This window comes from Bombina bombina, chromosome 3, assembly GCF_027579735.1.
Source record: "Bombina bombina isolate aBomBom1 chromosome 3, aBomBom1.pri, whole genome shotgun sequence".
Lineage (NCBI taxonomy): Eukaryota > Metazoa > Chordata > Amphibia > Anura > Bombinatoridae > Bombina > Bombina bombina.
In genome coordinates this window covers 1,221,151,123-1,221,173,637 of record NC_069501.1, presented here as the reverse complement: position 1 = coordinate 1,221,173,637, position 22,515 = coordinate 1,221,151,123, and the positions used below count along the sequence as shown (strand labels likewise).

Sequence of the window (22,515 nt, the reverse complement as noted above, 5' to 3'; positions counted from 1 at the left end):
TAGTCACAGCCCGGGCCCAGTAGCTCGCTCCTGCTCTGTCTGACAGAGTATGTGTGTGTGTGTGTATATATATGTGTATATATATATATATATATATGTGTATATATATATATATATATATATATATATATATATATATATATATATATATATATATATATATATATATATATATATATATATGTGTATATATATATATATATATATATATATATATATATATTATATATATATTATATATATATATATTTATTATATATATATATATATAATTATTATGTATATATGTGTGTGTGTGTGATGTATATTAATCTTGCTGCCACCCAAAACCTTCTAGCGAATAGATTTAGAACAAATTAGTTCTGTTTTAAAGATACCTTTTAACAATATTTGTGTAACTATATAAGTTCACCCAAACTGGTCTGTGATGACAGTATGGCTAGTATGTATCTTATACGGTCTGAGAGGCATCTGTACGTTTTGTTTGTTACACTGTGCACCTTCTATGTACAATCAGTAATAACCTTTTGATATGATGCCTAGAACTATACAAAATACTGTACACATGCTACAATACATTAAATATATAAAATGTTTAATTGTGTGTAGTAAAAAACAGCAACTTTGCAATATTCATTCATTATATTATTTTTTTTTATTTTTTTTTTACCTTTTGCTATAAATATGTTGTTTTTGTGTAAAAATTGCTCTTGTCACTAGAAAAGCCATAAAGCAAATTCTGTAACCTAGGTTTTTTTGAAAATTCTGCAAAATTATTTACAGTTAGCTCTAATATGCCATTAAATTGAAGGTGAACTTGACATGTTTTTAAATTAGGTCCAGAAACTAAGCGATATTTTAGATGGACTTTAATTGATCACTTCTAATAAAGATGTGCTGTAATTTACTTTAGCCCTTTCATTCTAATACCCTGTGCTCCAGTTGCCCATTTCAAAACTCTAACAGTTTAAACTGTTCACCAATTGACACTCTAGCCATACGACACTTCTTTTGTAGCTTGAGCGCCAATTGGAGAACAGTTCAAACCGTTTGCTCTGGGTATTAGAATGGAACAGCTAGATTATTGCGCATATTTTTTTTTTTTTTTTTATCAATTAAAGTCCATCTAAAAATCGCTTAGATTCCGGACCCGATTTTAAAACCTGTCACGTTTATCATCTCTTTAAGTCATTTTGCAAATCACTAATAAATAAACTGATGATTAGTTAAATAATTTTGAAACCTCTATTTATGCAGTTGTGAAAATGCTGGATTTCTTAGGTTTGTCTGTGGTGTATTAATCCTTTTTCTGTTCTACAGGGAACACGGTGAGCAACCTGATTATGATTCTACCTCCAATCTATGGTGCCATTCAGACAGTAAAAGATGGCCTTGAAACTCGTTATGTAGTTGCCTATTTGGGTCTCACTGGTAAGTTAAAGGGATATTATAGTCATGTTTTTAGCCACTGTGACATTGATTTCATTTGCTCACTTTCTTTGCATAAATGCACTTCTACAGTAACATATACTCAACAGGCAAAATGTATTTGTGCACACAGCTTGTAAAAAGTTCTGAGGAATATTGTTGAGGTCTGATACTATAAAATAGCTATGATTGTTTTCTCTCATATTTTGTTTCTCAACTGTTTCCCGTTTATGTCCTTAAAGGTACATGATACCCATAGTGCATATTGCAAAGGAGATATTTTAACTGTCATATTTTTTCAAATTTTTTTTTATAACATTTTTATTGAGGTTATAAGTATTGTTTACATACAAAACAAAAGGATTATGAGTAGTCTGTTATCATTCTTATAACCATGAAAGACCATCACAAACTGAAATGAGGTATTGCCTACTATATCCAAAAATTCACTGATCAACCTCACATATGAGGCTTTATAACACAACCTTATCTAATAGTAGGGCCCCTTCAAAAAAAACTAAAATATGGGATGCAAATAAAGTCAACAATATTAGAGCTGGAATAACTCACAAAGGTCTCTCCTATAGCTTATACAACATTTTCTTTTTAAACTGGAAGAGTCCACAGCTGCATTCATTACTTTTGGGAATTCAGAACCTGGCCACCAGGAGGAGGCAAAGACACCCAAGCCAAAGGCTTAAATACCTTCCCCACTTCCCTCATCCCCCAGTCATTCTTTGCCTTTCGTCCCAGGAGGTTGGCAGAGAAGTGTCAGAAGTTTTCGATAGTCTCTTATGGAGGGTAGTACTCTTCGAAATGGCACTGGAGTTTTAAGTAGTCCTGTCAGCCTCTCAGTGAGAGCATGGATGAAGGTTAGAGTCTGGAGATGCAGGGAGAGTCTTTCTGCGAAACCATCCCGACTCATATTAACAGCACCTTGGTAATCAGCATTGACGAGTTTAGCTGCCTGCCTTTATTCACTCAAGTCCATGTCAGAGGCGAGGCTACTATCTGTCACACTTGAAGGGCCGTGTTCCTGTTCCACGGCATAAATTCCGGTACATTCATTTCATTTTACTTCATTATGTGAATGTGATGTTAACGAGAAGGTAGGGTCCCAATGGGACTCCTTTTATCTTAAAATAGGAATGGGGGGTTATTGAACAGGGGGGACTTTAATCATGTTTATGTGGTTCTATCTGCTGATGTGTAGTAACACTTTAGGCTCATGGCTTTTCGGAACATTTTGGCCTTTACTTTAAATTTGCGCGCCCTTTTTATGACTTGCATGGTGCACCTCGTGACCAGGTGCGTGCAGTTATGTTGTTTTTCACTTCCGTATGCTAACTGTGTGGCGACAGAGTGAGTCTGCTCGTTGGTTGTCTGGTTCACAGGAGGTGGTGAGTGCCCAAGCCATTGGGGGTGTAAAAAAGGTGCCAGTTAGTGTTTGTCATTTTTGTAATCCAAAGATGGAGGATTCTGTTTTTTGTTGTTGTTTTTTTTTAAGACACGGATGTCTCCGATGCGGAGAATGCATCTTGGGGTGAATATGAAATGGCCCGGGTTATCCATGCCCATCAGTAATGTTGCCGATCCAGAGTACTCTCTTCTCCCGATTCAGGGTCCTCGGAGTGCGTTGAGCCATCTGCCCCCGAGGATTCTAGGTCCTGTGAGGCGCGGGTCCCAGAACTTTCCTTTGCCTATAGCCTTTACGCCTTCTCCGGAAGGTGGCTTGTTTCCTCCAGAGGTTACGGCACGGTTCCACATGGCCATATCTATGGCACTGGCTCATTTGTATCTCCCAAGTGAAATATTTTTAAGATACTGTCCATGTTCTGTCAACCAGTGCCCGTCCGGCGTTGGATCGCCTGAATCAGTTCGGCCTCCTGGGGAAGCGTGGTCCTCTGAAGCTTCAGGGGCTCCAACCTTGGGATAATTTTGCCTTCCGTTATAGGTTGGCACATCTTCGTGTCCTACTACGTCATGTTTTGGTGTTGCTAGAGGATCCCAGTCCTAGTTGGCCGAGGAATCCGAGGCCTTAGATGCCGGATGGCAAACTGGGTTAGACGCTTGGGAATGAAGCTAATCTCATTTGACGTCTCTGTTTTTCTTTCTTTTATGTATCAGTTCCAGTTCTGAGCTTGGGTGAACGGGGGCCTCTGAACTGCTGGTCCGGTTGGCGTACCTTTTTTCCTTGGGCGTTCACCCGCAGTTGCTGCCTTACTTTTATTTTCAATCCGGTTAGGATGTATTTGATTTGTTTGTATAAGCTCACGTCTGACATAACTTCCGTTTTGGGAATGTTCTTTCTCTGGAACTGATACTTGCGATTTTGTGGTCGCATGGGCACTTCCTAGGAAGTTGCGCACTTTGGTTAAGACCGAGGTTATGTTTTCTAGTTCATATTATCGAACCTTCGGGTCGATTTTTCTTGGACCTTAGACAGTTCTGGAGTGTTCTTGTACCAGGCAGGTACTGGTCGGCGCTGTCTACTGTTTTCTTGGGCTCATGTCACCCTTGTGGTGCTGATTATCTTGTCGGATTAAAAAAAAAACAATAGAATGTCTCTTATGACCCAGTGTTCCTATGACAAGTATGGGGCCTGGGGCATAGATCCAACGCTTCCGGAAGGAAGGTTGTGAGCTCCGATATAGGGCTGCAACTATTATTTTCATAATCGATTAATCGGCCGATTTATTTTTTAGACTAATCGGATAAAAAAAAGTTTTTCTATATTTAAAATAAAAATCTACATACTGAGTGTTATAAATATAAACTTCAGACTACAACTTTACATTAACATAACTGTTGGTCCAATGTTTAAGCATCAGAACAAATTTTTATTGCAAAACAAAATCTCAAACTGTTTGAAAAGAGGTAGAATTAGAAAGAGGTAGACTACCACTGTTTGTAACATTGTTATTCACTTTTTCAGAAACTTTGCATTGAAATGCAAAAATGTCAACATGACCACATGCTCCTGGCTGAGGCTGGGTCTCTTTTTTGCAGCTATATTGCCAGCAGCAGAGAAGAGGCACTCAGTTGGTGTTGAGGTGCCTGAGATGCATAAGTAGGGTTTTGCCAATTTCACCAAGGTGGGCTATTTATCTTTGTTAGCTCTCCACCAATGCAAAGGGCCTCTTAACAATGAAAGCCTGGACTTCATTCTGTCATGAAAATATCTTGAATATCTATATGGAATGGCAAACAAACAGCTATAAGGTTATGGGAAAAAATATCTAGTCCACTCTTAAAATAATAGATATATACTTACATATATATATATATATATATATATGTGTATATGTGTGTATATATATATATATATATATATGTATGTAACAGGACACAGCCTTACACATTTATCTATATAGTACATATAATCAGCAATAGCAAGCAATCTGCAAAAAACTGTGCAAACAGATTTTAGTGACATCAATTCATATAACAAATGCCATCAATCTGGGGTTAGGTGTAAATAACAAGCTCGGCACTATATCATGCAAAGCATAGTCCCAAATCCCCTGATTTAATATCAACAATCCAAATTATGACTCCTATTTTTTATTTCTGGGTTGCACATAAGACAGTAGTTGTAAACTTAAAAAGAAACTTATAGTCTCCTGAAAAAGTGAAAAGTAAAATGTCTGTAGACATCCTTTAGGCTAAGGACATAACCATAAATCACAATATAATGTGCAGGAGCTCAGCGGAGTAAAGCAGCTGGTTCTGTGCACAAACCAACTAATCGATTATGAGATTCGTTGACAATTATTTTCATAATCGATTATGCCGATAAGTTGTTGCAGCTCTACTCCGATTATAAGTTTTTTTTTTTTTTTTTTTCTGGCAATATTGCTTGAGATGCGTGACCGACTTTTTTTCAGATGTCATCGTGGTTCCTGGGGACTCAGAACCATAGATTTCCGTTCCTTTGGAGTCTGGAGATGGGATTGACTTCCGGAGGACTAGTATCTGGTGGAAGATTTGCGTCTTTGCTTGCGGTATCTCCGGATGACGTCTCTGTGGCCTAGTTGCATTCCTTTTGCAGTGGCGATATTTCATTCCCTCCCGTCTTGGGTTGGGTCATTTTTTTTTCTGGAAGTGCGGGCATGTCCTTCCTTTTTCTCAGTGCTTGTTTGCTCTAGTACGTAGAGTGCAGAGACCACCCTGCCTTTCTACCAGGAGCTGCGAGGCTCCCATTGTTATTCCATTTCAAGGATGTCGGAAGACCGATCCTGCATGGATCTCTGGAAGCTTTTGTCTTCTCAAGATAAGAACTGCCCATTGTCTTACCATGGTCTTTAGACTCTCGGATGCTATCTGTCGATCTTATTGCAGATCTAGCCCTTCGGCTTAAGGGTAGGAGGTCTGGGGTTAGTTGCAGTCTTTTTGCCTGTCTGGGTCAGGAAATTGACTGTTTATATTCTCCAGTGTGTGGGTCAGGTCGTTAGTCCTGTCTACATGGATTACCTTGCGATCCAGGGGTACTGTTTGCCCTTTTTCTAAACCAGTGGGGAGTCTTTTTCAGACTCTTGGGTTTGTGGATGTTGCTAGGTTCTTTACATCTAAGGATTTAGATGGCGTAAGGCACTGTCTGGGTACGCTCCTAACCATAGGAAGCAGCTTATGGGTTCCTCAGGAGCTTAGATCTTCAGTTCGGCTCTGTGTTTCGAGGACTCTGGCTTAGGACCATGTCTCTTGCCTGGAACGGATATGAACGGTCCTTTTTAATCTTAGGGTTTGGTTCTCCCGCGTGTACCTTTGGAGCGGGCGGAGGTTTCTGACTCTCATGGGAAATTTATATCAGCCCGAGGCTTCAGTTTGAGGTTTCTGACGGATCCCTACTTTTCTGCTGGGACATCTGATGCTTCTGGTAGGCTCCAGTTGTGGTTCCAACTGCACTGACAATATTGGGGTTTAGCCTCTATTGGTAGGGTTTTTACCGTTGCCTAATTCTCTTCTTCTCACCTAGGGTGAGCAAAGGGTTTTTACATGTTCTCCTGGATTGGGAGGTACCCCCGTATCTGTGAAGGACCAGTGGGTTTTTGTTTTCTTCATAAATGGAAAAAGTCCACAGCTACATTCATTACTTTTGGGAAATTCAGAACCTGGCCACCAGAAGGAGGCAAAGACACCCCAGCCAAAGGCTTAAATACTCCTCCCACTCCCCTAATCCCCCAGTCATTCTTTGCCTTTCGTCCCAGGATGTTGGCAATGAAGTGTCAGAAGTTTTCGATAGTCTCTTATGGAGGGTAGTACTCTTCGAGATGGGACTGGAGTTTTAAGTAGTCCTTTCAGCCTCTCAGAGCACGGATGAAGGTTAGAGTCTGGAGATGCAGGGAGAGTCTTTCTGCGAAACCATCCCGACTCCTATTAACAGCTCCACAAGTAATCAGCGTTGACTAGTTTCGATGCCTGCTTTTTTCTCTCAAGTCCATGGCAGAAGAAACGCTACTATCTGTCACACTTGAAGGGCCGTGTTCCTGTTCCACGCCGTAGATTCTGGTAAGATTGTTTCATTTTCATGGATATATTGTAATTACAACTGTTTATCCGAGATGGGCTACAAACTTTTTCGATGATAACTTTAACAAAGTGTCTCAGTGAGGCTCCTTTTTGTATCTAGGAATCGAGGGTTAATATCTCCTGAGGGGGGTTATTGAACAGGGGGGTTTATAATCATGTTTGCTATGTGATTATTTCTGCTACTGTGTAGTGTTGCTTTGGCTCATGGCTATTTTGGAAATAACGGCCTATGTCTAGTGACGCAGCCTTTATGGTAGGGCGCGCTTTTGCATGGACTGTAAGGTTTACCTTGTGACTCAATTTCCGCTTTCCTGACCGTGTGGTGACGGAGAAATCCTGGTCTGCTGGTGTCTGGTTCTCTGGAGGTGGTGAATGCTCCAGTCATTGGGGGTGTAAGGTGCCGTTTAGATTTTTCTTATTGGTCCATTTTTTATTCAGTGTCCTAGTTATGGAGGATCCTGATTTTTTTGGAGACGGGTGTCTCTGATTCAGACTCTACTTCTTGCGAAGAATATGAATTGGCCCGGGTGATACATGCCCAACAGTTATGTTCCGAATGCCGTTTTACAGTGCTCTGTTCCTCGGGATTGAGGAATCAGGTGCCCACTTAGCCATCCGCCTCTGGGGATTCTATTTCTCACAAGACAAGTTCCCTACCACAAACTCCTACTACGTATGCAGATAACCCAAACACTACTTATCCTTCTAGGGAGTGTAGCCTGTTCCCACCGGAGGTTACGACACGGTTCTGCATGGCCATATCTTTGGCACTGGCGCATCTGCACCTCCCGGGAGTGTGCTTACGATATTGTCTGTGTTCCGTTAACCAGGGCTCGTCAGGTGTGGGATCGCCTGGTCCAGTTCAACCCTCTGGGGGAGCGACTACCCCTGAGGCCTCATGGGGTCAACCTTCGGGGCTGGTGATTTCTTTTGTCCCGGCAGAGGAATGATGCGCCTTTCGTTATAGACTGGCGCGTTTTCGTGTTCTACTCAGGCACGTTTTGGCGTTGCTGGAGGATCCCACTCATAATGGGTCTAGGGATTCTCAGTCTTAAAGGGACACTGAACCCAATTTTTTTTTCTTTCGTGATTCAGATAGAGCATGCAATTTTAAGCAACTTTCTAATTTACTCCTATTATCAATTTTTCTTCGTTCTCTTGGTATCTTTATTGAAAAAGAAGGCATCTAAGCTTTTTTTATTAGTTCAGTACTCTGGACAGCACTTTTTTTATTAGTGGATGAATGTATCCACCAATCAGCAAGAAGAACCCAGGTTGTTCACCAAAAATGGTCCGGCATCTAAACTTACATTCTTGCATTTCAAATAAAGATACCATGAGAATGAAGCAAATTTGATAATAGGAGTAAATTAGAAAGTTGCTTAAAATGTAATGCTCTATCGGAATCACTAAAGAAAAAACTTGGGTTCAGTGTCCCTTTAATCTTCGTCTGGCTTGCTTGCATAGACATAAGGGGATGAAGCAATCTTCTTATAGTCTTTGTTGTTTGTGTTTTTCCTTTTCCAGTTCTGAGCTTGGAAGTCTCGGACCCCTGTTGGGCTGGTCCTGCGGGTTTGTCCGTTCTTCCTGGGTGATAACCTACGGATTGCCTTATTGTTTCCTTCTTTCTTCTCTGGAATTGATACTTGTGATTTTGTGGTCGCAGTGTTTACTTTTACAAGAGTGAGGACGTACTAGTCCTATGTTCTGTCTGACTGTTCTTTATCCCTCCATCTCAGGGGAGACTCTTTGTGGCTTTGACAGTGCTGGCGCCCTTGGGTTCAGGCTGGTCCTGACTGGGTAAAAATCCTCCTGTCTTTGAGGCCTAGTTCAGACACGTGACGCCTTTTTATGTCCGGCTGGTCCGGTGAGGGCGCCTAGTGATCAAAATATGATTTGTGTTGTTTACTTGTTATTTTACAAGCTTCAACTAGCATCCTGAGAGGACTTGGGGGTCCGTGGTTGCTTAGGGGCATGGGGTATTGGTTCAGTCCTCATTGGCTTTTCAATCTAGTGGGCTGGGACTCCATTGAGATCCGCGGCGACATGCTCAGTAGTTTCCGAATTTTCCAAGATCTAGAGTGTTCCTTCCCAGTTGTGGGTTGGAGGATTTAGGTCCTTCATACCGCTGTTCTTACAGTTTTGTCTTTCATGGTCTCTTTGGAAGTGTCTTTTTAGGACTTGTTCCTTTTTAGAGGTTCTCTTCCTTTGGGTTGAGACTTTCTGGACTTCGTCCGTTTTTTCTGGCGGGTTTGGCCGTTTAATTAGGAAGTAAAGGCCGTGAGGCTCTGTCTTCCTTCGGGAGTTAGTCGTCTCTATATCAGAGGTGATAGGAGGTGTTGTTTCTTTTTCAAAGCTTTTTGCTAGGTGATGTCTTTCTGCCTGGGATTGGGATGCTTTGCATTCTTCTCCCTTGGGTGTGGTCCTCTGGAACGTTAATCTGAAAAGATTATGGAGACTAACCTTTCTTTTCTACTCTCTCTTTCTTTCGGGGGACTGTTTTTGTTCTCATTTCCCTTGTGTTGCCCTTGGGGCCTTAGGGCTCTAGAGAAATTGTGACTTTGTCGTGGCCTAGCACCTTGTTGGGGGCTGTTCAGTTCCGGCCAGGGGTGTTCTCTTCCCTTTGGGCTGGGAATTACGAGTGAGTCCTGTACCCGTTCTCCGGGTTCCCCGGTTGTCATCCCCTGTGATTGCTTCAGACGGGTTAACTTGTGTTCCCTGGGGGTGTTGTTCGTTCTAGGACGATTCTGGGTCCAGGGTTCTTGTCTTGGATCCTTCTTGGATGTCTGGAGACTTATGATCCTGTGGACTGGTTTGGGACGACCCAGTTTTTTCAGGGACCCTATGTTGCGAGACAGAGGCTAGCTCATTGGGCTTGCAAGCAGGAAGGCCGAAGTTCACATCCACCTTCCTGACTTGTCCTTCGGACGGAGTGTGCTCCTCTTCATGGGGAGTTTCTTCTCTGTTGGGTCAACAGTGGTGTTTGGATGATTTTTTCATTTGATCTGTGTTTTGATCATGCTATGGCTTCTTGTCTTATGAACATGTACGCTGTTCTTTTCTGTGCCCTTCCCTTTGGAGGGGATAGTTTGTCTTTCCCCTATCTGGAGGGTCATTGTCCTGCCCTGTGTGTAGGAGGTTGGATCAGGTGGCTTATTTCTGTAAGGGGCAGCATCTGCTGCTCTGTGGGCTCTGTTCCACCTGTTGGAAATTGATCTCTCTACGTAAAGACTGAGAGTTGTGACAGGTCATCCTATGTATCTATTGCACTTTTCTCTGTTCCAGGTCCTAGGGGGTTCTCCTTGGGAGTGTCTTATTTTGGAGGAGCGGATTGGGTTGGCACCCGAGCTCTGTTGGGGTGGGTGAGTCCCCCCTTTTTCTTTTCATTCCCTGGGGGCTTGTGGTTGGAGTCTTTCTGTCCCCCCTGTCTATTGGACATGTCTGTTGCTTGGACTGGTCCGGTGTTGGAGCAGGATTTGAGATCTGTTGCTCTGCTATTTCATCCTCTGAGTATTCGAGGTACGGTAAGCCTCTTTGAGGATTCTCCTTTCTCCACGTTCAAGATTTGAGGGAAGGACTGGCGGCTCTTAGCCTGCGACTTTATCCGCTGGTTAGTGTATACTTGGCAATCTGAAGGATCCTATCTTCAGCTGCTTGCCCTGCAAGTATTTAAGTTTCAGAGTCATTTTTACATGACTGCAACGTGCAGTGTTTTTGCTTCAGGTGTTGTTATTCAGACCTATCTTAGCTTGCTGCATGAGGTTTCGTTTCTGAATATTTCAGTATTCGGAGATACCTTTTTGCGACTTGGGGACCTTCGTCTTCAGTTGCTTTTTAGAGTGCGGTAGCACTGTGTTAGGGTAAGATCCTCCCTGTTTCAGACTCCCGGACTTATCCTGTGGTTTCTGTATTTCTGGGGTCTGGGCGTAGCCTCCCCTTGTTTCTATGAGACTGGTGGGTCGCTGTTGGTCTGGAGTTCCTTGTGCTAGCTGGACAGCTAGTTCAGCATACTAATGCACTGTGGCTACTCTGCACTGTAGCAAACCGAGGGTTGTAAGTTCGATCCCCGGCGAGGTCTACTCAGCCTTCCTCCTTTCGAGGTTGATAAGATGAGCAGCGCCTTGAGTCCCTTATGGGGGATTAGCCGCGCTTTACAAGTACAATCCTGTTTTCTCCGTGACTTTTCTTCTTCGTGGAAGAATACGGTAGTTTGTTCCCTTTCTTTAATAAGGGGTTTGTTGTTTTGAAACAGACTGCTGGGCGACGGTGTCCCTTGGAGGCTGTTGACTCACTCGAGTCTAGTTCCTGCGGTCTCTAGCAAGGCTTGTGGACTATCTGCGGTCAGGGTCCTTGGGCCTTTTCCTTCCCCCCCCCCCCCCCCCCCCCCCAAAGTTGTTCTCGGCTTTGGATGTTGTTGGGTAGGGGTTTTCAGGCGCCCTCAGAATGGGCCGCGTCTTGAATGCAGCTGTGGACTCTTTCCATTTATGAAGAAAAACATAAAATTATGCTTACCTGATAATTTTCTTTTCTTCAGATGGAAAGAGTCCACAGCTCCTCGTCCGTGTTTTTATGTGGGGAGGACATCATTTTTGTTCTTCCGGCACCTTTTCACCCTGATATTTCTTCTACTGTTCCTTGTTCCTCGGCAGAATGACTGGGGTATGAGGGGAGTGAGAGGAGTATTTAAGCCTTTGGCTGGGGTGTCTTTGCCTCCTCCTGGTGGCCAGGTTCTGAATTCCCAAAAGTAATGAATGCAGCTGTGGACTCTTTACATCTGAAGAAAAGAAAATTATCAGCTAAGCATAATTTTGTTTTTCTTGCCTCATAAGTTTTTTTTCCCCTCTCTTGAGTTCTCAGAATCATGGAATGAATTCTGGTATCGGAATGCTGTGGGTCAGAGTATTTTCTTCACTTGAGGATTGTTCCTTCTTTATGGAAGGCTGCTATGTAGGGGTCCTTGGACCAGAGCATGAGGTTCCTGTCATGGTTCAGGATAGCCTACCAGTTCGGTCAGGGTTCTACTCTGGGGGTTTGATTCCTCGTAGATCCATCATTTTTCTTCCAAGGGTCTGAAACTCTTGTTTTTAATCTTTCTCCTTTGGGCTGGGACCGTTATCCTGAAAGGAAGGCCGGGGATCAGTCTGCTTTTTGCTGTATGGACTGTTTGCTGGTATTGAATCTGTCCTCTTTAATGGGGGGGACTCTTTGTGCCCATCTCTCTATTGTCGGTGTCTGCTGCCGGGATGGAACGCTCTTTGGAGGGAGCTGTTGTCGAGATTTTTGGCACTGCTTGGTGGGATGTGTCCCACGAGGGTTTGGGACAGCTTTGCTGCCTGGTGATTGGTCATCGTGAGTTTTGCTCACAGGGGGCTCTGTGACCTCTTGGAGAGCTCTTTTTTTAGCTGCTATGACAGTTTTTTTTTTTTTTGTCTATGCTTGTCTAGCCTGACGGGTTTTGACTTGTCTAGGTTGCAAGGGGGAACTCGCTGTTTTCTGGAACAACATGGTTGGTAATGGTTTGGTGCGGTATCAGGGATATGAAGGTGACTTTACGGTCATCCTAGTGACGTTTTCTCCTGACTATGGACTTATCTTCTGGTCCTTGTCCTCTTAAGGAATTTGTTTCCCTGGACTGTGGTCCTATTACAACCTCGGGTTGCTCTAGCTGGTTTGGGGCCTTTTGGCTATCTCATGGAGTCTTATATTCTCCCTCTCGGTGGTGGATAGGGATTTTTGATCAGTTTGTCTTGGGCCTATGTTGGATGGTCCTCCGGATCTCCTCTGGGTTCCTCCTACTCTCCCTCTCAAGGGTTGATAGTTTTTTTTTTTGTTTTTTTTTGGTTTTAGGTCAGAAATGTTTTCTGTGGGAGTTGAGTGCTGCAGGGCTGACTCCTCTAAAGCTCAGCAGACTCTGGGTCTGAATGAACTGTAGCACAGCTTTGCAGGTTGCGTGGCTGAGGTCATATGTAGTTTTTTGTGGGGTGTTGAGTAATTTCAGGCTGTGGTGCCTTTCGAAGGAGCCGCCTTTTCTTCTATAAGGTACGACCAGTCCACGGATTCATCCTTTACTTGTGGGATATTAAACTCCTGCTAACAGGAAGTGGCAAAGAGCACCACAGCAGAGCTGTCTATATAGCTCCTCCCTTAGCTCCACCCCCCAGTCATTCTCTTTGCCTACTCTAAGTACTAGGAAGGGTAAAGTGAAAGAGGTGATAAAATGTTAGTTTTTATTTTCTTCAAGCAAGAGTTTTTTTTATTTTAAATGGTACCGGTGTGTACTATTTACTCTCAGGCAGCAGATGGATAAAGACTTCTGCCTGGCGGCTGATGATCTTAGCATTTGTCACTAAGATCCAGAACAGTTCCCACAGAGGCTGAGGGGTGCAAGAAACTTCAGTGTGAGGAACGTTTTCATGCTATATAGCAGTGAGGTATGTTCAGTCATTTTTTTCTGGAGAGACTGGTATTTCAGAAAGGCTGACAGTATTCCCATGAGGGTAAGGGTAAGCAGTAATCCTAAGAGTTATAGAAGGGTATTACTAAGCTTGCATAAGGGGCTAATTAAAAAATGGTTGACACTGAGTTTTGAATGTTTGTGGGCAAATGTTTTGTGAACTGGGAGTGCTGTTAACGTTTTTTGGCAACTTTTATTGAGGGTACACTTGGCTTATTTTTTGGGTCTCAGAACCCACATGGCTAGTTTGCAACCGCTCTGGTGCAGTTCATTTAGGCCTACAAAACATTGAGTGAGATGGGCGGGGCCTATTTTCGCGCCTCAGATGCGCAGTTGTATTTACTAAGCAAGCTCCAACTCCGGAGGGCCCTTGTGGAAGTATTGGGCCAAATCAAAGCTTTATCCCCATTTTTCCAATCCCTGAGGGCAGATAGGCGCCACAGCAGGGCTGTGGCGAGGTGCTGGGGGTGTTTTTACGGATTTAGGCCATATTATCGATCCGGTTTTCACAATAAAGGGTTAAATGTTTGTTTTTCTTGTGGGGCAAACTTAACTACACAAATTGAGTCTTATATCAAAAATTTGAAAAGATTGGTGTATTTTAAAGCAGTTTTTAGAACGTGTATGCTTTTTTTTTTCTCTTAAAGGCGCAGTACCGTCTTTTAAGATTGTTATTTTTTTACTAAATAAAGTGTTTTCAAGCTTGTTTGTGGTCATTACTAGCCTGTTCAACATGTCTGACATTGAGGAAAGTCAATGTTCAATGTGTTTAGAAGCCATTGTGGAACCCCCACTTAGAATGTGTCCCTCATGCACTGAAAGGTCAATAAATTGCAAAGAACATATTTTAGCTACTAAAAGTATGTCGCAGGATGATTCTCAGTCAGAAGGGAATCAGGTTATGCCATCTAATTCTCCCCAATTGTCACAACCATTAACGCCCGCACAAGCAACGCCAAGTACTTCTAGTGCGTCTAATTCTTTCACCCTGCAAGATATGGCCGCAGTTATGAATACTACCCTCACAGAGGTTTTATCTAAGCTGCCTGGGTTGCAGGGGAAGCGCAGTAGGTCTGGTGTGAGAACAAATGCTGAGCCCTCTGACGCTTTATTAGCCATATCCGATGTACCCTCACAATGTTCTGAGTTGGGGGTGAGGGATTTGCTGTCTGAGGGAGAGATTTCTGATTCAGGAAAGATGTTCCCTCAGACAGACTCAGATATGATGGCTTTTAAATTTAAACTAGAACACCTCCGCTTGTTGCTCAGGGAGGTTTTAGCGACTCTGGATGATTGTGACCCTATTGTAGTTCCAGAGAAATTGTGTAAAATGGACAGATATCTAGAGGTTCCTGCCTACACTGATGTTTTTCCGGTCCCTAAGAGGATTTCGGACGTTGTTACTAAGGAGTGGGATAGACCAGGTATTCCGTTCGTTCCCCCTCCTACTTTTAAGAAAATGTTTCCCATATCAGACACCATGCGGGATTCATGGCAGACGGTCCCTAAGGTGGAGGGAGCTATTTCTACCCTGGCTAAGCGTACAACTATACCTATTGAGGACAGCTGTGCTTTCAAAGATCCTATGGATACAAAATTAGAGGGTCTCCTAAAGAAAATATTTATTCATCAGGGTTTTCTTCTGCAACCTATAGCGTGCATTGTTCCTGTAACTACTGCAGCTGCTTTTTGGTTCGAGGCTCTGGAGGAGGCTCTTCAGGTTGAGACCCCATTAGATGATATTCTGGATAGAATTAGGGCTCTCAAGCTAGCTAATTCTTTCATTACAGATGCCGCTTTTTAACTGGCTAAATGAGCGGCCAAGAATTCAGGTTTTGCCATTTTAGCGCGTAGAGCGTTATGGCTTATGTCCTGGTCTGCTGATGTGTCATCAAAATCTAAGCTTTTAGCCATCCCTTTCAAAGGTAAGACCCTATTCAGGCCTGAACTGAAAGAGATCATTTCAGACATCACTGGAGGAAAAGGCCATGCCCTTCCTCAGGATAAGACAAATAAGATGAGAACCAAACAAAATAATTTTCGTTCCTTTCGAAACTTCAAAGGTGGTCCCTCTACCTCTTCCCCTGCTGCAAAACAAGAGGGGAATTTTGCTCAAACCAAGTCAGTCTGGAGACCTAACCAGACTTGGAACAAAGGTAAACAGGCCAAGAAGCCCGCTGCTGCCACCAAGACAGCATGAAGGGGTAGCCCCCGATCCGGGACCGGATCTAGTAGGGGGCAGACTTTCTCTCTTTGCTCAGGCTTGGGCAAGAGACGTTCAGGACTCCTGGGCTTTAGAAATCGTAACCCAGGGGTATCTTCTCCTCCAAGGGGGAGATTCCATCTTTCTCAATTGTCTGTAAACCAGACAAAAAGAGAGGCGGTCTTACGCTGTGTAGAAGACCTATATACCATGGGAGTGATCCGCCCAGTTCCGAAAAACAGAACAGGGGCAAGGGTTTTACTCCAATCTGTTTGTGGTTCCCAAAAAAGAGGGAACCTTCAGACCAATTTTTAGATCTCAAGATCCTAAACCAATTCCTCAGAGTCCCATCCTTCAAGATGGAGACCATTCGGACTATTTTACCAATGATCCAGGAGGGTCAATATATGACCACCGTGGACTTAAAGGATGCGTATCTACACATCCCTAACCACAAAGATCATCACCAGTTCCTCAGGTTCGCCTTTCTGGACAAGCATTACCAGTTTGTGGCTCTTCCCTTCGGGTTGGCCACAGCTCCCAGAATTTTCACAGAGGTGCTAGGGTCCCTTCGGGCGGTTCTAAGGCCGCGGGGCATAGCAGTGGCGCCTTATCTGGATGATATCTTAATTCAGGCGTCAACTTACCAACTAGCCAAGTCTCACACGGACATCGTGTTGGCTTTTCTAAGATCTCACGGGTGGAAGGTGAACGTAAAAAAAGAGTTCACTTATCCCTCTCACAAGAGTTCCATTACTGGGAACTCTAGATTCGGTGGACATGAAAAATTTTCTGACGGAGGTCAGGAAATCAAAGATTTTAACCACCTGCCGAGCTCTTCATTCCATTCCTCGGCCATCAGTGGCTCAGTGTATAGAGGTATTCGGAATAATGGTAGCGGCAATGGACATAGTTCCGTTTGCTCGCTTGCATCTCAGACCACTGCAACTATGCATGCTCAAACAGTGGAATGGGGATTATGCAGATTTATCTCCTCAGATAAATCTGGATCAAGAGACCAGAGACTCTCTTCTTTGGTGGTTGTCACAGGATCATCTGTCCCAGGGAATGTGTTTCCACAGGCCAACGTGGGTCATAGTGACGACGGATGCCAGACTATTGGGCTGGGGTGCAGTCTGGAATTCCCTGAAAGCACAGGGTTTGTGGACTCAGGAGGAGGCTCTCCTACCGATAAATATTCTAGAACTGAGAGCGATATTCAGCACGCTTCAGGCGTGGCTTCAGCTGGCTTCGGCCAGATTCATTAGATTCCAGTCGGACAATATCACGACTGTAGCATATATCAATCATCAGCGGGGAACAAAGAGTTCTCTAGCGATGATAGAGGTTACCAAAATAATTCGATGGGCAGAGACTCACTCTTGCCATCTATCAGCAATCTATATCCCAGGAGTGGAGAACTGGGAAGCAGATTTTCTAAGTTGTCAGACTTTTCATCCGGGGGAGTGGGAACTCCATCCGGAGGTGTTTGCACAATTGATTCAGCAATGGGGCACACCAGAATTGGATCTGATGGCGTCTCGTCAGAACGCCAAACTTCCTTGTTACGGGTCCAGATCAAGGGATCCTCAGGCAGTACTGATAGATGCTCTAGCAGTACCCTGGTCGTTCAACCTGGCTTATGTGTTTCCACCATTTCCTCTCCTTCCTCGTTTGATTGCCAGAATCAAACCGGAGAGAGCTTCGGTGATTTTGATAGCACCTGCGTGGCCACGCAGGACTTGGTATGCAGACCTGGTGGACATGTCATCTCTTCCACCATGAACTCTGCCACTGAGACAGGACCTTCTGATTCAAGGTCCGTTCCAGCATCCAAATCTAGTTTCTCTGCGGCTGACTGCCTGGAGATTGAACGCTTGATTTTATCCAAGCGGGGATTCTCTGAGTCGGTCATAGATACCTTGATTCAGGCTCGAAAGCCTGTCACTAGGAAAATGTATCATAAGATATGGCGTAAATATCTTTATTGGTGCAAATCCAAAGGCTACTCATGGAGTAAGATCAGGATTCCTAGGATTTTGTCCTTTCTCCAAGAAGGATTGGAGAAGGGGCTATCAGCTAGTTCCCTAAAGGGACAGATATCTGCTTTATCAATTTTCCTGCACAAGCGTCTGGCAGATGTTCCAGTCGTTCTGTCAGGCTTTAGTTAGAATCAAGCCTGTGTTTAAACCTGTTGCTCCGCCATTGAGTTTGAATTTAGTTCTTAAAGTTCTTCAAGGGGTTCCGTTTGAACCTATGCATTCCATAGATATTAAGCTTCTATCTTGGAAAGTTCTGTTTTTAGTTGCTATCTCTTCGGCTCGAAGAGTTTCTGAACTATCTGCATTGCAATGCGACTCACCTTATCTTGTTTTCCATGCTGATAAGGTGGTTTTGCGTACCAAACCTGGATTCCTTCCTAAGGTTGTTACTAATAAGAATATTAATCAGGAAATTGTTGTTCCTTCTCTGTGTCCTAATCCTTCCTCTAAGAAGGAGCGTCTGTTGCACAACTTGGACGTGGTTCGTGCTTTGAAGTTTTACTTGCAAGCGACCAAAGATTTCCGTCAAACATCTTCTTTGTTTGTTGTCTATTCTGGAAAACGTAGAGGTCAAAAAGCTACGGCTACCTCTCTCTTTCTTTCTTTTTGGCTGAAAAGCATCATCTGTTTGGCATATGAGACTGCTGGACAGCAGCCTCCTGAAAGAATTACAGCTCACTCCACTAGAGCGGTGGCTTCCACATGGGCTTTTAAAAATGATGCTTCTGTTGAACAGATTTGTAAGGCTGCGACTTGGTCTTCGCTTCATACCTTTTCCAAATTTGATACTTTTGCTTCTTCGAAGGCTATTTTTGGGAGAAAAGTTCTTCAAGCAGTGGTGCCTTCTGTTTAGCCATCTGTCTTGTCCCTCCCGTTCATCCGTGTCCTGTAGCTTTGGTATTGTATCCCACAAGTAAAGGATGAATCCGTGGACTCGTCGTACCTTATAGAAGAAAAGTAAATGTATGCTTACCTGATAAATTAATTTCTTCTATGGTACGACGAGTCCACGGCCCGCCCTGTCATTTTAAGACAGATTATATTTTTTGATTTTAAACTTCAGTCACCTCTGCACCTTTTAGTTTCTCCTTTTCCTTCCTGTACCTTCGGTCAAATGACTGGGGGGTGGAGCTAAGGGAGGAGCTATATAGACAGCTCTGCTGTGGTGCTCTTTGCCACTTCCTGTTAGCAGGAGGATAATATCCCACAAGTAAAGGATGAATCTGTGGACTCTTCGTACCATAGAAGAAATTTAAATCAGGTAAGCATAAATTTACTTTTTTTATACCCACCCTTTGTTTGCATTCAGTGTCCTCTAGCTTGGGTATTGTTTTACCAAAAGTAATGAATGCAGCTGTGGACTCTTCCCGTTTTTAAGAAGAAAAACATAAATTATGCTTACCTGATAATTTTCTTTTCTTCTGACAGGAAGAGTCCACAGCTCCCGCCCGCTCTTTATCTATAGGGCGGCAGTACATTTTTGTTCTTCTGGCACCTTTTTTTTCACCCTATTTCTCCTACTGTTCCTTGTTCCCTTGGCTGAATGACTGGGGGAGGTATTTAAGCCTTTGGCTGGGGTGTCTTTGCCTCCTCCTGGTGGCCAGGTTCTGAATTCCCAAAAGTAATGAATGCAGCTGTGGACTCTTCCCGTCAGAAGAAAAGAAAATTATCAGGTAAGCATAATTTGTTTTTGGGCCTTTATTAGACCTCTTATAATATAGGCTTTACATCAAACAAATGTACCGTGTGTTTCTTAGCAGCTGTGAGTTTAAACTTAGATATTGGGATAAAGGCTATACTGAATATTAAAGGGATAGGAAAGTCAGAATTAAGCGTGCATGATTCAGGTACAGCAGGTCATTTTAAGAAACTTTTAAATTCACTTCTATTTTAAAATGTGTTCTGTTCTCTTGGTATCTGTTGTTGAAAGATAATATGTACATATCCTACACTACTGGGTGCTTGCTGGTGATTGGTGCCTGCACACATTTGGTCTCTTGTGATTGGCTCACTAGATGTGTTCAGCTAGCTGGTGATTGGTGCCTGCACACATTTTGTCTCTTGTGATTGGCTCACTAGATGTGTTCAACTACCAAGTGAATCAAGCAAATTTGTGAAAAGGAGTAGTTTGGAAAGTTTTTTTTTTTTAAATTTTAATTTTGCAGCCTACTTTTTAATACACATTGCAGTGCATATTATTCATATGATTTTGGATGATTACTTTATTTACAATTTGTACTTTGTACTTTCAATACATTTTTTAAGCTTTAAAAAAATGTAGCTGCATACAATTAAATAAAAAAAAAAAAAAGAGAGAATACTGTACCAATAAAAATGTGTGGCTGCATTTTACCAAATAAAATTACCCAGGCAACTATACAAAAGTATCAAAAACAGACGGTGCTACAAATATCCATTATTATATTTATTTGTGTATTTTTTGAAATACAGTAAAAACACACACATATATATATATATATATATATATATTCCAAAAGGAAAGAATGTATCAGGTAAGCATAAAATACAACTTGTACATGTAGCCTAAATGTCGTTTTAGAATATGTAAATATTGCCTTAAAGGGACAGTATACGCTCATTTTCATATAACTGCATGTAATATACACTACTATAAAGAATAAGATGCACTGATACTGATATAAAAATCCAGTATAAAACTGTTTAAAAACTTACTTAGAAGCTCTCAGTTTAGCTTTGTTGAAAAGGTAGCTGGAAAGCCCACTGCAATTGGGAAATAAGACACCCCCCCCCTTCTTTTGCATATGAAAAGACCCTTTACACAAACAGGAGCAAGCTGGAGAAGGTAGCTGACGGTATTCTCATAAAACTTTGGGGCTTGGTTAGGAGTCTGAAAATCAGAGCAATGTTATTTAAAAATAAGCAAAACTATACATTTAAAAAAAACAAAAAACTTTATGGGCTATATAAATCTACGAAACATGAGTGTATAATGTCCCTTTAATGACATAAGATATTTTTGTTTACACTTAGTCCCATCCCCTCTGTAACGCTTGTTAAATACTGACTGCAGGTTCTCTTGTGAGAACCTACAGTCGAAGGGTAGGAGAAGGCTTGATAAATCGAGCCCATAGTGTTTAATTGTATCTGGAGAAATAAGGCTGTTTTGTATCCAGTATTCCTAGATACAGAAGTCTGATATGCAGGTAGTTTGTACAGTTTGTAACCCCTGTGCAACACTTGGGTATATAGCAGATACTCTACCAGTACTACTATGTACAGATATCACTACATTTCAATTGGATAATCAAAGATCATACTTGCCCAATGGACCTCTGTGTTATGTCATGTGTTGCCAGACAAAAATGCACGGCTTCTCAATGTTGCTCAGGGTAATGCCTCATTAAGAATTTTGGCACTGTTAAAACACTGTACAGGGAGTGCAGAATTATTAGGCAAATGAGTATTTTGACCACATCATCCTCTTTATGCATGTTGTCTTACTCCAAGATGTATAGGCTCGAAAGCCTACTACCAATTAAGCATATTAGGTGATGTGCATCTCTGTAATGAGAAGGGGTGTGGTCTGACATCAACACCCTATATCAGGTGTGCATAATTATTAGGCAACTTCCTTTCCTTTGGCAAAATGGGTCAAAAGAAGGACTTGACAGGCTCAGAAAAGTCAAAAATAGTGAGATATCTTGCAGAGGGATGCAGCACTCTTAAAATTGCAAAGCTTCTGAAGCGTGATCATCGAACAATCAAGCGGTTCATTCAAAATAGTCAACAGGGTCGCAAGAAGCGTGTGGAAAAACCAAGGCGCAAAATAACTGCCCATGAACTGAGAAAAGTCAAGCGTGCAGCTGCCAAGATGCCACTTGCCACCAGTTTGGCCATATTTCAGAGCTGCAACATCACTGGAGTGCCCAAAAGCACAAGGTGTGCAATACTCAGAGACATGGCCAAGGTAAGAAAGGCTGAAAGACGACCACCACTGAACAAGACACACAAGCTGAAACGTCAAGACTGGGCCAAGAAATATCTCAAGATTGATTTTTCTAAGGTTTTATGGACTGATGAAATGAGAGTGAGTCTTGATGGGCCAGATGGATGGGCCCGTGGCTGGATTGGTAAAGGGCAGAGAGCTCCAGTCCGACTCAGACGCCAGCAAGGTGGAGGTGGAGTACTGGTTTGGGCTGGTATCATCAAAGATGAGCTTGTGGGGCCTTTTCGGGTTGAGGATGGAGTCAAGCTCAACTCCCAGTCCTACTGCCAGTTTCTGGAAGACACCTTCTTCAAGCAGTGGTACAGGAAGAAGTCTGCATCCTTCAAGAAAAACATGATTTTCATGCAGGACAATGCTCCATCACACGCGTCCAAGTACTCCACAGCGTGGCTGGCAAGAAAGGGTATAAAAGAAGAAAATCTAATGACATGGCCTCCTTGTTCACCTGATCTGAACCCCATTGAGAACCTGTGGTCCATCATCAAATGTGAGATTTACAAGGAGGGAAAACAGTACACCTCTCTGAACAGTGTCTGGGAGGCTGTGGTTGCTGCTGCACGCAATGTTGATGGTGAACAGATCAAAACACTGACAGAATCCATGGATGGCAGGCTTTTGAGTGTCCTTGCAAAGAAAGGTGGCTATATTGGTCACTGATTTGTTTTTGTTTTGTTTTTGAATGTCAGAAATGTATATTTGTGAATGTTGAGATGTTATATTGGTTTCACTGGTAAAAATAAATAATTGAAATGGGTATATATTTGTTTTTTGTTAAGTTGCCTAATAATTATGCACAGAAATAGTCACCTGCACACACAGATATCCCCCTAAAATAGCTAAAACTAAAAACTACTTCCAAAAATATTCAGCT

General features: G+C 42.7%; 1 protein-coding gene across 1 annotated transcript in view; it reads left to right on the top strand.

Moving 5' to 3' along the window:
* The window catches only part of ACER3 (alkaline ceramidase 3), a 166,541-nt gene that overhangs the window by 50,093 nt on the left and 93,933 nt on the right, over window positions 1-22,515 (top strand). Inside the window, exon 2 of the mRNA XM_053708691.1 lies at window positions 1,321-1,431. Within this exon, the coding sequence (XP_053564666.1) occupies window positions 1,321-1,431 (111 nt within the window). The remainder of the gene's footprint in view (window positions 1-1,320; window positions 1,432-22,515) is intronic.